The 14,422-nt window shown below is 44.8% G+C and overlaps 1 protein-coding gene across 2 annotated transcripts in view; it reads right to left on the bottom strand.

Moving 5' to 3' along the window:
• Positions 1 to 14,422, bottom strand: part of setd2 (SET domain containing 2, histone lysine methyltransferase) — a 39,367-nt gene that overhangs the window by 23,460 nt on the left and 1,485 nt on the right. For both annotated transcript variants that reach the window (XM_041852048.2, XM_045226209.1), the window contains exons 2-7: positions 14,004 to 14,125; positions 10,425 to 10,446; positions 5,730 to 10,183; positions 5,433 to 5,564; positions 3,552 to 3,680; positions 3,096 to 3,219 (exon numbers count right to left, since the gene is read on the bottom strand). In XM_041852048.2, coding sequence (XP_041707982.2) covers positions 3,096 to 3,219; positions 3,552 to 3,680; positions 5,433 to 5,564; positions 5,730 to 10,183; positions 10,425 to 10,446; positions 14,004 to 14,032 — 4,890 coding nt within the window. In that variant the 5' untranslated portion in view covers positions 14,033 to 14,125. The remainder of the gene's footprint in view (positions 1 to 3,095; positions 3,220 to 3,551; positions 3,681 to 5,432; positions 5,565 to 5,729; positions 10,184 to 10,424; positions 10,447 to 14,003; positions 14,126 to 14,422) is intronic.

Here is a 14,422-nt window from a genome sequence, read left to right as displayed (position 1 = left end):
GAGTGTATCCCAAATGGCACCCTATAGCCTACATACGGCACTACTTTTGACCAGACCCAATCAGGGTGTCATTTGGGATGCACACTAAACTTGTGGGCTCTGGTCTGGTAGTGCACTTTATAGGGAATAGGGTGCCATGTCGGACGCAGCCTATACAGTGGCTTGCGAAAGTATTCACCCCCCTTGGCATTTTTCCAATTTTGTTGCCTTACAACCTGGAATTAAAATGAGTTTTGGGGGGGGTTGTATCTTTTGATTTACACAACATGCCTACCACATTGAAGATGCACTTTTTTCCTCCTTGTGAAACGAACAAGAAATAAGACCAAAAAAAACCAGCACACTTGAGCGTGCATAACTATTTTTCCTTGATGGCCAAAAAGCTCAATTTGAGTCTCATCTGACCACAGTACTTTCTCCCATATGTTTGGGGAGTCTCCCACATGCCTTTTGGCGAGCACCAAACGTGTTTGCTTATTTTTTTCTTTAAGAAATGGCTTTTTTCTGGCCACTCTTCCGTAAAGCCCAGCTCTGTGGAGTGTATGGCTTAAAGTGGTCCTATGGACAGATACTCCAATCTCCGCTGTGGAGCTTTGCAGCTCCTTCAGGGTTATCTTTGGTCTCTGTTGCCTCACTGATGAATGCCCTCCTTGCCTGGTCTGTGAGTTTTGGTGGGCGGCCCTCTCTTGGCAGGTTTGTTGTGGTGCCATATTCTTTCCATTTTTTAAATAATGGATTTAAATGGTGCTCCGTGGGATGTTCAAAGTTTCTGATATTTTTTTATAACCCAACCCTGATCTGTACTTCTCCACAACTTTGTCCCTGACCTGTTTGGAGAGCTCCTTGGTCTTTGTGGTGCTGCTTGCTTGGTGGTGCCCCTTGCTTACTGGTGTTGCAGACTCTGGGGCCTTTCAGAACAGGTGTATATATACTGAGATCATGTGACACTTAGATTGCACACAGGTGGACTTTATTTAACTAATTTTGGTGACTTCTGAAGGTAATTGGTTGCATCAGATCTTATTTAGGGGCTTCATAGCAAAGGGGGTGAATACATACAGTGGGGAGAACAAGTATTTGATACACTGCCAATTTTGCAGGTTTTTTTATCATAGGTACACTTCAACTGTGAGACGGAATCTAAAACAAAAATCCAGAAAATCACATTGTATGATTTTTAAGTAATTAATTTGCATTTTATTGCATGACATAATTATTTGATACATCAGAAAAGCATAACTTAATATTTGGTACAGAAACCTTTGTTTGCAATTACAGAGATCATACGTTTCCTGTAGGTCTTGACCAGGCTTGCACACACTGCAGCAGGGATTTTGGCCCACTCCTCCATACAGACCTTCAGGTTTCGGGGCTGTCGCTGGGCAATGCGGACTTTCAGCTCCCTCCAAAGATTTTCTATTGGGTTCAGGTCTGGAGACTGGCTAGGCCCCTCCAGGACCTTGAGATGCTTCTTACGGAGCCACTCCTTAGTTGCCCTGGCTGTGTGTTTTGGGTCGTTGTCATGCTGGAAGACCCAGCCACGACCCATCTTCAATGCTCTTACTGAGGGAAGGAGGTTGTTGGCCAAGATCTCGCGATACATGGCCCCATCCATCCTCCCCTCAATACGGTGAAGTCGTCCTGTCCCCTTTGCAGAAAAGCATCCCCAAAGAATGATGTTTCCACCCCCATGCTTCACGGTTGGGATGGTGTTCTTGGGGTTGTACTCATCCTTCTTCTTCCTCCAAACACGGCGAGTGGAGTTTAGACCAAAAAGCTATATTTTTGTCTCATCAGACCACATGACCTTCTCCCATTCCTCCTCTGGGTCATCCAGATGGTCATTAGCAAACTTCAGGCGGGCCTGGACATGCGCTGGCTTGAGCAGGGGGACCTTGCGTGCGCTGCAGGATTTTAATCCATGACGGCATAGTGTGTTACTAATGGTTTTCTTTGAGACTGTGGTCCCAGCTCTCTTCAGGTCATTGACCAGGTCCTGCCGTGTAGTTCTGGGCTGATCCCTCACCTTCCTCATGATCATTGATGCCCCACGAGGTGAGATCTTGCATGGAGCCCCAGGCCGAGGGTGATTGACCGTCATCTTGAACAACAGTTGTTGCCTTCTCACCAAGCTGCTTGCCTATTGTCCTGTAGCCCATTCCAGCCTTGTGCAGGTCTACAATTTTATCCCTGATGTCCTTACACAGCTATCTGGTCTTGGCCATTGTGGAGAGGTTGGAGTCTGTTTGATTGAGTGTGTGGACAGGTGTCTTTTATACAGGTAACGAGTTCAAACAGGTGCAGTTAATACAGGTAATTAGTGGAGAACAGGAGGGCTTCTTAAAGAAAAACTAACAGGTCTGTGAGAGCCGGAATTCTTACTGGTTGGTAGGTGATCAAATACTTATGTCATACAATAAAATGCTAATTAATTACTTAAAAATCATACAATGTGATTTTCTGGATTTTTGTTTTAGATTCCGTCTCTCACAGTTGAAGTGTACATATGATAAAAATTACAGACCTCTACGTGCTTTGTAAGTAGGAAAACCTGCAAAATCGGCAGTGTATCAAATACTTGTTCTCCCCACTGTATGCACGCACCACTTTTCCGTTATTTATTTAGTCAAATTTTTTGAAACAAGTAATTTTTTTCATTTCACTTCACCAATTTGGACTATTTTGTGTATGTCCATTACATGAAATCCAAATAAAAATCAATTTAAATTACAGGTTGTAATGCAACAAATTAGGAAGAACACCAAGGGGGATTAATATTTTTGCAAGGCACTGTAGCTGTCTTGTTTAGACTTTGACTGCCTTTGTTGATGAAAAGTACATTCTAAAACCAACATGCCCACTGGTAGAAATTATGCATTTTCAAAGGAAAAACTGGTTGCAAATATGTATTTTCAAAAGGCAAAACTGGTTGAAAAGATCATTTAATTTCAACCAGTTTTGCCCACCGAATGGGCAACAGGCTTTTACCTTTGACAAAGGCCTAGCTCCAACCAACTGAGCTAGTCCTAGTCCCCATTTCAGGAGTTCAGTGCACTATATGTATGGGAGGGGCGTCAATGTTCCAGTGGTCTCACCTCATTATTCTTCAAGGCCATGAAATAGTAGTGGATGTTCTTCATGCTAGCGTACTTTTTCACCCGCATCTTGAACTCCTTGTGGTCCAACACCTCTCCGCAGTACTCCAGCACAAACGTGTTTCTGAAATTGTATCAAACACTGAAAAAAATAGCAAGACTCCTTTGTGGCGCCACTCTTAACTTTTATGAAATCAGAGTGCAGCTTTTAGGGCAATGACCAGGGCTCAATCTCATTTTGTCTTTTCACAATTACTCACATCCTATCGCCACGCCTCCTCAACCGTATTGGAGAAGGTCCAAGGGGTTTCTCTCAGAACTTCCTCTCCAATGTGTTTTGAGGAGGCAAGGAGAAAGGATGCGAGAAATCGAGGAAAGATCTATTGAGAACGAGCCCTGGGTGCTAGTTATAACATGTTCTATCATGAATCAAGGGCTAAGATCTAAGAGCCTTACGGCATCAGGTCCCTGGCCGCCCTCAGTCCCCAGCCCTTTTCTTCAGTCAGGATGACCTCAAAGTCTGCATGCTGTTTCATCTGGAAGCGTCGGTTGGAGCAGTATCCTGTATTCAGGCACCGCGATGAGCTGCAAAGACAGGGACATTAAAATTTTTTATTATGGCCATTTAGCAGACGCTCTTCTCCAGAGCAACTTACAGTCAGTTCATTCAACTAAGTTAAATAGGCAACCACATATCACAGTCATTGCGAACCTTCCTCATAACCTTCCTATGTTTCAAGATGAACTGGTAAAGGACCAATGATAAAACTATACTACAGTGCCTTCAGAAAGTATTCATACCCCTTGACTTATTCCACATTTTGTTGTTACAGCCTGAATTCAAAATGGATTAAATAGATTATTTTTTTTCTCACCAATCTACAAACAATACTCCATAATGACAAAGTGAAAACATGTTTTTAGAAAATCTTGCACATTTTGGAAAATTAAATACAGAAATGTCTAATTTACCTAAGTATTCACACCCATGAGACAATACGTTAGAATCGTTTTTGGCGGCAATTACAGCTGTGAGTCTTTCTGGGTAAGTCTCGAAGATCTTTGCACACTTGGACAGTAAAATATTTGCACATTATTCTTTTAAAAGTTATTCAAGCTTTGTCAAGTTGGTTGTTAATCATTGCTAGACAGCCATTTTCAAGTCTTCTCATAGATTTTCAAGCCGATTTAAGTCAAAACTGTAACTAGGCCACTCAGGAACATTAAATGTCATCTTGGTAAGCAACTCCAGTGTATATTAGGCATAGTGTTTTAGGTTATTGTCCTGCTGAAAGGTGAATTTGTCTCCTAGTGTCTGTTGGAAAGCAGACAACCAGGTTTCCCAAGGATTTTGCCTGTGCTTACCCCCTTTCCGTTTCTTTTAATCCTAAAATGCTCCCTAGTCCTTGCCGATGACAAGCATACCCATAACATGATTCAGCCACCACCAAGCTTGAAAATATGAAGTGGTACTCAGTGATGTGTTGTGTTGGATTTGCCCCAAACATAAAACTTTGTATTCAGGACATTAAGTTAATTTCTTTGCCACATTTATTGCAGGTTTACTTTAGTGCCTTATTGCAAACAGGATGAATGTTTTGCAATATTTTTATTCTGTGCAGGCTTCCTTCTTTTCACTGTCATTTAGGTTAGTATTGTGGAGTAACTACAATGTTGTTGATTCATCCTCAGTTATATTCTATCACAGCCATTAAACTTTGTTTTAAAGTCACCATTGGCCTCATGGGGAAATCCCTGAGCGGTTTCCTTCCTCTCTGGCAACTGTTAGGAAGGACGCCTGTATCTTTGTAGTGAACGGGTGTATTGATACACCATCCAAAGTGTAATTAATAACTTCACCATGCTCAAAGGGATATTCAATGTCTGTTTTTGTATTTACTTGTACCCATCTACCAATAGGTGCCCTTCTTTGCGAGGCATTGGAAAACCTCCCTGGTCTTTGTGGTTGAATCTGTTTGAAATTCACTGTACGACTGAGGGACCTTAAAGATAATTGTATGTGTGGGGTACAGAGATGAGGTAGCAATTAAAAAATCATGTTAAACACTATTACTGCACACAGAATGAGTCCATGCAATTAATTACTCCTGAACTTATTTAGGCCATAACAAAGGGGTTGAATACTTGTTTCGTCAAAACATTTCAGCTTTTCATTTTTAATTAATTTGTAAACATTTTTTTTAAACATAATTCCACTTTGACATTGTGGGGTATTGTGTGTAGGCCAGTGACACAAAATCTACTTTCTGAAGGCACTGTATATGATCTGCTTTACAGTTTGGTATTACCAGGGTGATGCAAAGGAGAAGAACTCACCACTCGATCATCAGCAGACGGTTAAGGCAGTCCTCCCCACAAGCCATCATTCCACGAGACCGCTCCTCCCTCGAGAGCATAGAGCACTCACACTGCATTCGCTTGATGTCTCGATGAGACTTGTTCTTCTTCCTGTACAGATCAACAGAAATCCCCCAGTGGTCGTTACTCTTATGCTGAAGTCATATGATGATCTCGCGTTTTAAATTTTGTACAACTAATTTATAATATAAACAATGTTTTGGATGACTTTGCATGCCAACTATAGCAAAAAACAGAAGTGGAACAAAATCTCACCGTTCAGTCAGATACAGGTTTTCCTCAATCAGGTCAAAGTATGGTGGCATCTTCTTAGACCTTGCCATCTCCCTCCAGTTGCTGGCGTCCCGGAAGTCCCTCAGACTGAGCAAAGGACGTTGCACCTCGGCCTGACCTGGAGTCTCCCTGGAGTCTTTGGAGGAGACCTTGGGGAGCTCCCTTTCTGCCAGTCGCTCCCTTTTGCTAGCGAGCCCAGGTTCTGCCTCACTGTCCGAATCTGACTCCATTTCTGGACGCCTCTTCTTGGGAGGACCCCTGCCTCTGTGGGGCCTCGAGTTGTCCTTGTCTCTGGGAGGTTCAACTATGGCAATGCTCTCTGGAGTGGCGTTGACAGAGCCTCTGCAGTTGCTGCTTATTTCATGGGCTTGGACGAAGGCTAGCGAGCCTGGAAGGTTGGGACCATTGCATTCCCCAGCTAGTCTACTAAGGCCTGCTGGTTTCCCCTCACTGTCCTCATCACAGTCATTAGTCAGGGAGTCAGGATGGACTTGACCAACAGGCTCCTGGTAATGTGTTGCAGGCACATGGAGGTAGACCGGTCTGCAGGTGGGTTGAGTCGTAGTTGGTAGTTGGGTCCAGCAGGCCCCGTTGTCTGCTCTGTACACCTGCCCCAAAGAAGAGTTCCCTGGCTGTTGAGTGTTGGGATGCTGTTGTGACGCCCCATAGCTGCTGTCAGGCTGCTGGTACGTACTGCTGGGCTGCTCCGGCTGTGTGAAGTCCCAGCCCAGACTGCCCAGACTGCTGTTGAAGTCATCAGAGCTAGCAAAGTCTCCATGTTGGTAACGGGACAGCATCCCGCCACCCCTGCCACTCTCATAATGCTGTGGATGCCCTGTGTCAGACTGCCTGAAGGAGGTCTCAAGGCTGTGGGCAGCAACCTGGCTCACCGTTGCTGCACCAATCTTTGGTCTCTCATGGGCACTGCTATAAGGATCCTTATAAGGCTGGGCATCGGTGGCATTGGAGCCCTCGAGCTGGCTGGTGCTATCTACCATATTGCTCTGTGATTGATACACCATAATGTCATGTAAAGAGAGACTTCCATCAACACAAGCATTACTGGCCTGCCTAGTGCGCTCACACATGGTGGGAAAGCCTCGATGTCTCTGCTGTGGGCTGACTCTGCTTGTGATCTCCTTCCTGTCCAGGTCACCCTCTTGGCCACTAGCCCTGTTAGCGTGTTGTTGACGTCCTGGGCTAGTGCTTGGAGTGCAGGGAGACACAGGCTTGTCTGTTGTGTCCGAGAGTGTTAGGGTGGAATTCTTTGGCACAACCACCACAGAGTGCATCCGTTTCACAGCAGCACCGCAGTCAGAGTCCGACTCTGAATCGTCAGAGTCACTGTCCTCGCTTTGGCCTACACCGTCCTGGCTCGACACTCGTCTCTTCACCAGTTTGCTCTTGTGAGTGCCATCTTTAGGTTTCTCTTCATTACCGTCGCCATTCCTACCCTGCTCCCTTCTAGCGTTGTCTACATGTGAGGTATTATTTAAAAGTGAGGGCTCTCCATCCATTTGGCTGATGTGGGGTTTGATGTCTGAATGGTCATTGCTGGTTCCACAGGTGCCTGGTTGTGCAGTTGGGTTTGCGGACTCCGACTGGTCTTTCCTAAGAGATATTGGTACTGAGCTGTGTTCTTGTGCGATGACAATTTCTTGCTTAATCGTTTTGGAATGCAACTCAGCTTCCCATTTCAGTTTACCCTTAATCAGAGATGGATCTTCCTGGCTGACGTCTTTAGAAAACTCAATTCTCTTGACAGAGATTACCTTTTTCACAGCAGGTTTACTTTCTTGGGAAGGCCATTTCTGAGGATTATCACTGTCTGAGGTGTCTTGTCCAACAATATCCCAACGCGATCTTTTTGTTTTACCTCGGTTTTTCCTCAAACTAGAGTTCTGTTGTTCAGTCTTGTTGGGAAATTGTTGAGGTTCAGGACTAGAGGGTTCAGATTTGAGAGGGACGCTTGTGCAAGACTGCATCTTGATATTCACATTTCTACTAGAATAGAAAGTATTTTCTGGTTTAGTATTCTCCTTAGGGTGGTCTCTGACAGATACGTCTACTGTAGATGGTGATGACTTTGACCCAACTGAACCTTGAAAAACAGTCTTATCCAGGCTGGGTATTACTTGTTCATTACTGCAGGAAAAGCTAGAGTTGGCTACATCATCCGGCTTCTCGGTGGATCCCATTTGGGGGTCTACACGCTGTGAATCTTCTTTTTGTTCAGAGCAAATGCTTTTATTAACATTGTCAATGTCCCCTAAGGCAAATTTTTCACATAATTGGTCTCCACTAGAGGTGTTCGGTAAAGTTGCTGCCGAGACATTCTGAACCTCAATGCAATGATTAATATTCTCATTAACTAGATCCAACGCTGGTTCTCGCAATCTGTGAGTTGGATCACAATTTGAAGGTAACGACAGAGTTGGTTTTTGTAAGTCTTTATCTTGGGATGTGATGTCATCCATATTGCCAACGTCCTCCCTTTGGCAAGTATCTGCTAGCTGGGAATCTGCTCCAGCTTTGTCATTTTTGCTCTGAGAGTGAGCACCAGAAGGGGTTTCATGTGTTTGTATCTTATTTGGACTGTGAAATGTGTCGTTTGATTGTCTATTAGATTTCAATGACGACTTGGAGGCGGACATTTGCTTAGAGTCTGATTTACTGGTGGAAGATGTCCATGCCCCTTCAGAGCCAGAAGAGCGATCAGAGCCCTGTGACTGAGACTTCCCTTTGTGAGCTACCTCAAATTCACTAGAGCTGCTTTTCTGGAGACTTTTGTCCGATGTTTGAGAGAGGGCATGTGGACTGGAATGAGTGGATCGAACACTGATGTCCTGCTTGTAGTGGGTGTTGGATTTCCTGTGATTAGATTCTCCTTCAGGAGAGCACTTTTGGAGGGAATAGGAGTCAACAGTTCTCTTTGAGGCCCTCTCAGACTTAGAAGATTGTGTTCTTTTATCTATCTCTGAAAAGTAAGGGGAATCTATATATTTCGAGTCTCGTTCAGATTTTGAGCGAGATGAGGATGACTTTGAATCTCTCTGCAAGCTAGAATGGGTGGACGACCTGCTGGAATCACTTGTTCTAGTCCGAGTTCTTCTGTGGTCATCTTCAGAGTCAGAACTGTCGCCTCGGACTCTGCTGCTATCAGTCTGAGAGCGAGAGCTGCCTCTCCTCTCTCTGTATGGAGAACTTCTGTGACCTCCTGACCTCCGCTCAGAGTCATGATATGACCGATCAGACCGTGATCCTGACCCTCTCTCGCTTCTAGATCTCTCAGATCTGGAACGTGTCTCAGGCCTAGAACTCGTCCGGGGGCCTCTTGATCTGGACCTTGACCGACTCTTAGTCCTTTTGCGGTCTTTGTCAGAGCGGGAGGACCGCGAGGGTGTGTGCTTTGATTCTCGGTCATACTTGGATTCTCGGTCAGCGGTTGACCTTAATTCTCGGTCAGATTTGGATTCTCGGTCAGACTTTGAGTAACTACAGGTCCTTTCGTCCTTCTCAGAACGTGCATGGTGAGAACTTTTTTCGGTTTCCTCTAATTTGGAGCGAGAAGAGGATATCCTTTTTGCATCCTTACTTCTACTTTCCGACTTTGCTGTGGCCTTGGGTTCACCCGACTTGTGGCTGGAAGACGTCTGCACTGAATCAGCATCAGATTCTGAGCCAGGGAGTGTGCTGTCTGACCGGGACCGGATTGGTATGTTTTCTGAGGCGTCTTGCTGCTCTGTTACACTGGAACTGTTTACATCCACTTTCCCTACGTGGGAGGAATCAGTCAGCTCCTTGAGACTGAGGTCCGGCTTCACATCAGATACATGAGTGAGAGCATTCTCAGAGGGGCACTCATTGTCCATGTTCTGAAGACTGTTCTGAGACTGGGATGTTTGTGTTGGGGTGACAGTTTCAATTTCACCTGAAGATTTCATTAAAACCTGTTGCTCGGAAGGGGGTGGATCCTGTAAGACAACGCTGGTTATGGGACTCTTTTCAATAACAGATACACTGAGAATCTGTTTCTTGAAGTGCATCTTTCCCAAGTCCACTTTAGGTTTGGGGACTGAGGAGACCGCCGTCTGAGGTGCAAGGGTCTCTGCTACTGGTGTGGGCACTGACAAGGGTGGCTGCATTTGCTCATTTTTACTTTCCGTATGCTGCCCTGCTCTGTCCTGAGAGTGTGAGGTTGTAGGTGACAGGACAGAGGGAAGTTCAGCAAAAGATTTTTCCTGACTGGGAGGCACCAGGAATAAGTTCTGCAGAGGTTTCTTTGTGAGAGAGAAGCTGAAGGACACTTTCTGGCGACCCTGGTCATCCAGGTTCACCTTCCTCTTGGTTCCTTTAGGCAGGAGATGGCTGGACAACATCACTCGAGGAGAGAGGCCTTTGAGTATAGCTGCCTTGGTGAGGCCCTCAACCTTGACCTGTACAGGGAACAAAATAAGTAGATGTTACCATGGCTATAATTTGAGGAGAAACTATTACTATAAACCAAATCATGTGACCCATCATTCAGTTTCCCAAATGTAATTTCTATGGTACGTGTCATTGCAATGATCAAACTCAAAAGATGCACAACAACTATACCAGCTATTTGTGTAATACAAAACAGATAAACAAAGACGTATTCATCACACTTTTAACAAACGTGTAATAAGGACTTACTGAGGTATCTCCTCCCTCTTCCCTGAGGTAACGTAAGGAGTGCATGGGGGGAAAAAACAAAAACAAATCAATGAAAACTATTCATAGACTTGTTGCAACATCTGAAAATCACTTTAACGCTTTAGCAATCACACAAAATGTATTATGAAATGTAATGTATATCGATGTCCAATAAGGTAACGGTAAAACATACAAATAAAAACAATTTCATGCAAAGATATAGAACACACGGCCGATTGAGGGATAGCCTGGCGGTTGGTCAAAAATGGAATGTTTAGAACAGGGGTCTCATCATAGAAACTACATGTCATCATAGTGTAAAAAAAGGCCTAATTCAAATTTATGAGAAAGCAATCAACTATTTTGTTCTACAAAGAGGACTCAATATTGTAGTTGTTTTCTTTAGGGTACAATAAGGTTGCTATGCAACAACTGGGTAACGTATTCCTTTAGGATTTGATGTTCTCTTTCTCTCTGTGACAAAGTCAGACCATTCTAAAATGACCTTTACAGACATGGGAGGAGCCTTTTCATGTCCACTGAAGTGTCACTTCCTGTCATTTTAACAAAGGATAAAACAGGATTGTGGTTTCATTCATTTCAATTTAGGCTACAAAAATCACAAACCCCACTCATCCTCCTGAAATAGGCCTATCTGCAATACATCATTATAAACATATTGAATTAGCTGTACTTACAAATAGAAAAAGGTTTGAATAGTATTACAAAAACATTGAGGTAGACAATGTCTAAGGGTGCCAGAATAATGTTACTTGAGAAATAAGCTATCTGACAAAAGTAGTGGTGAGCGATAAACCAACATTTTGATTTTTTTGGTTATTAAAACAACTAATTGACCGACGTCGGTTCAATTATTTGAATACAATTTAGTAGTATTTTTGTGAGACCAGCAAGCCGTTCCTCTAGAGAGAAATCAAAATCATTCACGATAGAAATCAAGTCAAGAACTATGTGGGACGCTGGGTTGAAGGGAGTTGTAGTTTTCATTAAGCAAATATTCCACCTAGTTAAGCGCAGAAACGTGGTAATTAACTACAATGACCATAATCTATTGCGCCTGTTCTTTCCGGCTCGGACAGAGACACTTTAACGCCTGCTACGTTAGATATACACAGACCGGCGCAGCGGTCTAATGCACTGCATCGCAGTGCTTGAGGCGTCACTACAGACCTGGGTTCGATCCCAGGTTGTGTCACAGCCGGCCGTGACCGGGAGACCCATGAGGTGGCGCACAATTGGCCCAGCCATACCAGGCGGTGATGCAACCAGCCAGGATGCTCTCGATGGTGCAGCTGTAGAATTTTTTGAGGATCTGAGGACCCATGCCAAATCTTTTTAGTCTCCTGAGGGGGAATAGGCTTTGTCGTGCCCTCTTCACGACTGTCTTGGTGTGTTTGGACCATGATAGTTCGTTGGTGATGTGGACACCAAGGAACTTGAAGCTCTCAACCTGTTCCACTACAGCCCCGTCGATGAGAATGGGGGCGTGCTCAGTCCTCTTTTTTTTCCTGTAGTCCACAATCATCTCCTTTGTCTTGGTCACGTTGAGGGAGAGGTTGTTGTCCTGGCACCACACGGCCAGATCTCTGACCTCCCTCCCCTATAGGCTGTCTCATCGTTGTCGGTGATCAGGCCTACCACTGTTGTGTCGTCGGCAAACTTAATGATGGTGTTGGAGTCGTGCCTGGCCATGCAGTCATGGGTGAACAGAGAGTACAGGAGGGGACTGAGCACGCACCCCTGAGGGGCCCCCGTGTTGAGGATCAGTGTGGCAGATGTGTTGTTACCTACCCTTACCACCTGGGGGCGGCCCGTCAGGAAGTCCAGGATCCAGTTGCAGAGGGAGGTGTTTAGTCCCAGGATCCTTAGCTTAGTGATGAGCTTAGAGGGCACTATGGTGTTGAATGCTGAGCTATAGTCAATGAATATCATTCTCACGTAGGTGTTCCTCTTGTCCAGGTGGGAAAGGGCAGTGTGGAGTGCAATAGAGATTGCATCATCTGTGGATCTGTTCGGGCGGTATGCAAATTGGAGTGGGTCTAGGGTTTCTGGGATAATGCTGTTGATGTGAGCCATGACCAGCCTTTCAAAGCACTTCATGGCTACAGACGTCAGTTCTACGGGTCGGTAGTCATTTAGGCAGGTTATCTTAGAGTCCTTGGGCACGGGGACTATGGTGGTCTGCTTGAAACATGTTGGTATTACAGACTCAGTCAGGGACATGTTGAAAATGTCAGTGAAGACACTTGCCAGTTGGTCAGCACATGCTCGGAGTACACGTCCTGGTAATCCGTCTGGCCCTGCGGCCTTGTGAATGTTGACCTGCTTAAAAGTCTTACTCACATCGGCTACGGAGAGCGTGATCACATAGTCATCCGGAACAGCTGGTGCTCTCATGCATGCTTCAGTGTTGCTTGCCTCGAGCGAGCATAGAAGTGGTTTAGCTCGTCTGGTAGGCTTGTGTCACTGGGCAGCTCGCAGCTGTGCTTCCCTTTGTAGTCTGTAATAGTTTTCAAGCCCTGCCACATCCGACGAGCGTCAGAGCCAGTGTAGTACGATTCAATCTTAGTCCTGTATTGACTCTTTGCCTGTTTGATGGTTCGTCTGAGGTCATAGCGGGATTTCTTATAAGCGTCCGGGTTAGAGTCCCGTTCCTTGAAAGCGGCAGCTCTACCCTTTAGCTCAGTGCGGATGTTTCCTGTAATCCATGGCTTCTGGTTGGGGTATGTACGTACGGTCACTGTGGGGACGACATCATCGATGCACTTATTGATGAAGCCAGTGACTGATGTGGTGTACTCCTCAATGCTGTCTGAAGAATCCCGGAACATGTTCCAGTCTGTGCTAGCAAAAAAGTCCTGTAGCTTAGCATCTGCGTCATCTGACCACTTTTTTATTAACCGAGTCACTGGTGCTTACACAACCTACACTAGGAAGGTGCTTTTCAAACAGAAGCCTTTCCCTAAAGCAGCACTGATACTCCTTTAAAACTGGAGCACTGGGATTAGAATTCCACTGCAACCTGGATCAACATTCCAGAATTCAACACACAATGAATGATGTCATTGGATTAATTGGATACAGGACAGGTCCCTGACCCAGTGATGATGGACCCAACAAACCAAGTGTCCAATAGGAGGGGAGGTGGGTGTCATTTTAGTTCCAAATGAAGTTGTTTAGGGGTGTAGTCTACTTTGCATGCATACATACATTCTAATGCCAACTATTGAGGATGACAATCTCCTAGATCAGTGTATCCCAACACCAGTCCTTGATTACCCCCAACAGCACACATTTTTGTTGTAGCCCCTGACATAGGCACCTAATTCAACTCATTGAGGGCTTGATGATTAGTTGAATCAGGTGTGTTTGTCCTGGGCTCCAACAAACATGTGTACAGTTGGTGTTCCTCAAGGACTGGAGTTGAGAAACACTGTCCTAGGCCCTAGTGTCACTTCAGTTAGCTAGCAAAGGGCATCGATTACAGACAGTCTATAGCACCACTCTGACACTCCGTCAAAAGGAAAAAAGATCCCTGTGTGTGTGTATTGGTTGTACCTGATCTCTGAGTTCACCAGAGCATCCATTGCACGGCAGTTCTGGCGTTTGTAGCCCAGTAGAAGCTGCTGGCCAAGAATAAACCAGTTCAGAGCAGTGAGCTCTCCAACGTGATGTCACACCTAACAAAATATTAAAACAAATATATTGGATTACACACCAACAATAAACATACAATACTCAGTCTCAAAAGAATTTAAGCTTATCCCCAACTCAAATTGGATAGACAATAGGGGTTGAGCTGCTACCATCTCTGTTATCATCAAAACCTTAGGTTCAAATCAAAGAACATCTGGCTGCATTTGTTTACCTTATAAACACCACATGTGCAACTCTGGAGGTTGCTTGTAACAAAGCTTTGACTAGAAAAATGTGCATGACTGTTTTCTGTGCAAATGAACACATCAGCTTAAACGTTG

This window comes from Coregonus clupeaformis, chromosome 17 (assembly GCF_020615455.1).
Source record: "Coregonus clupeaformis isolate EN_2021a chromosome 17, ASM2061545v1, whole genome shotgun sequence".
Taxonomy (NCBI): Eukaryota; Metazoa; Chordata; class Actinopteri; order Salmoniformes; family Salmonidae; genus Coregonus; species Coregonus clupeaformis.
This window is presented reverse-complemented; position numbering and strand designations above follow the sequence as displayed.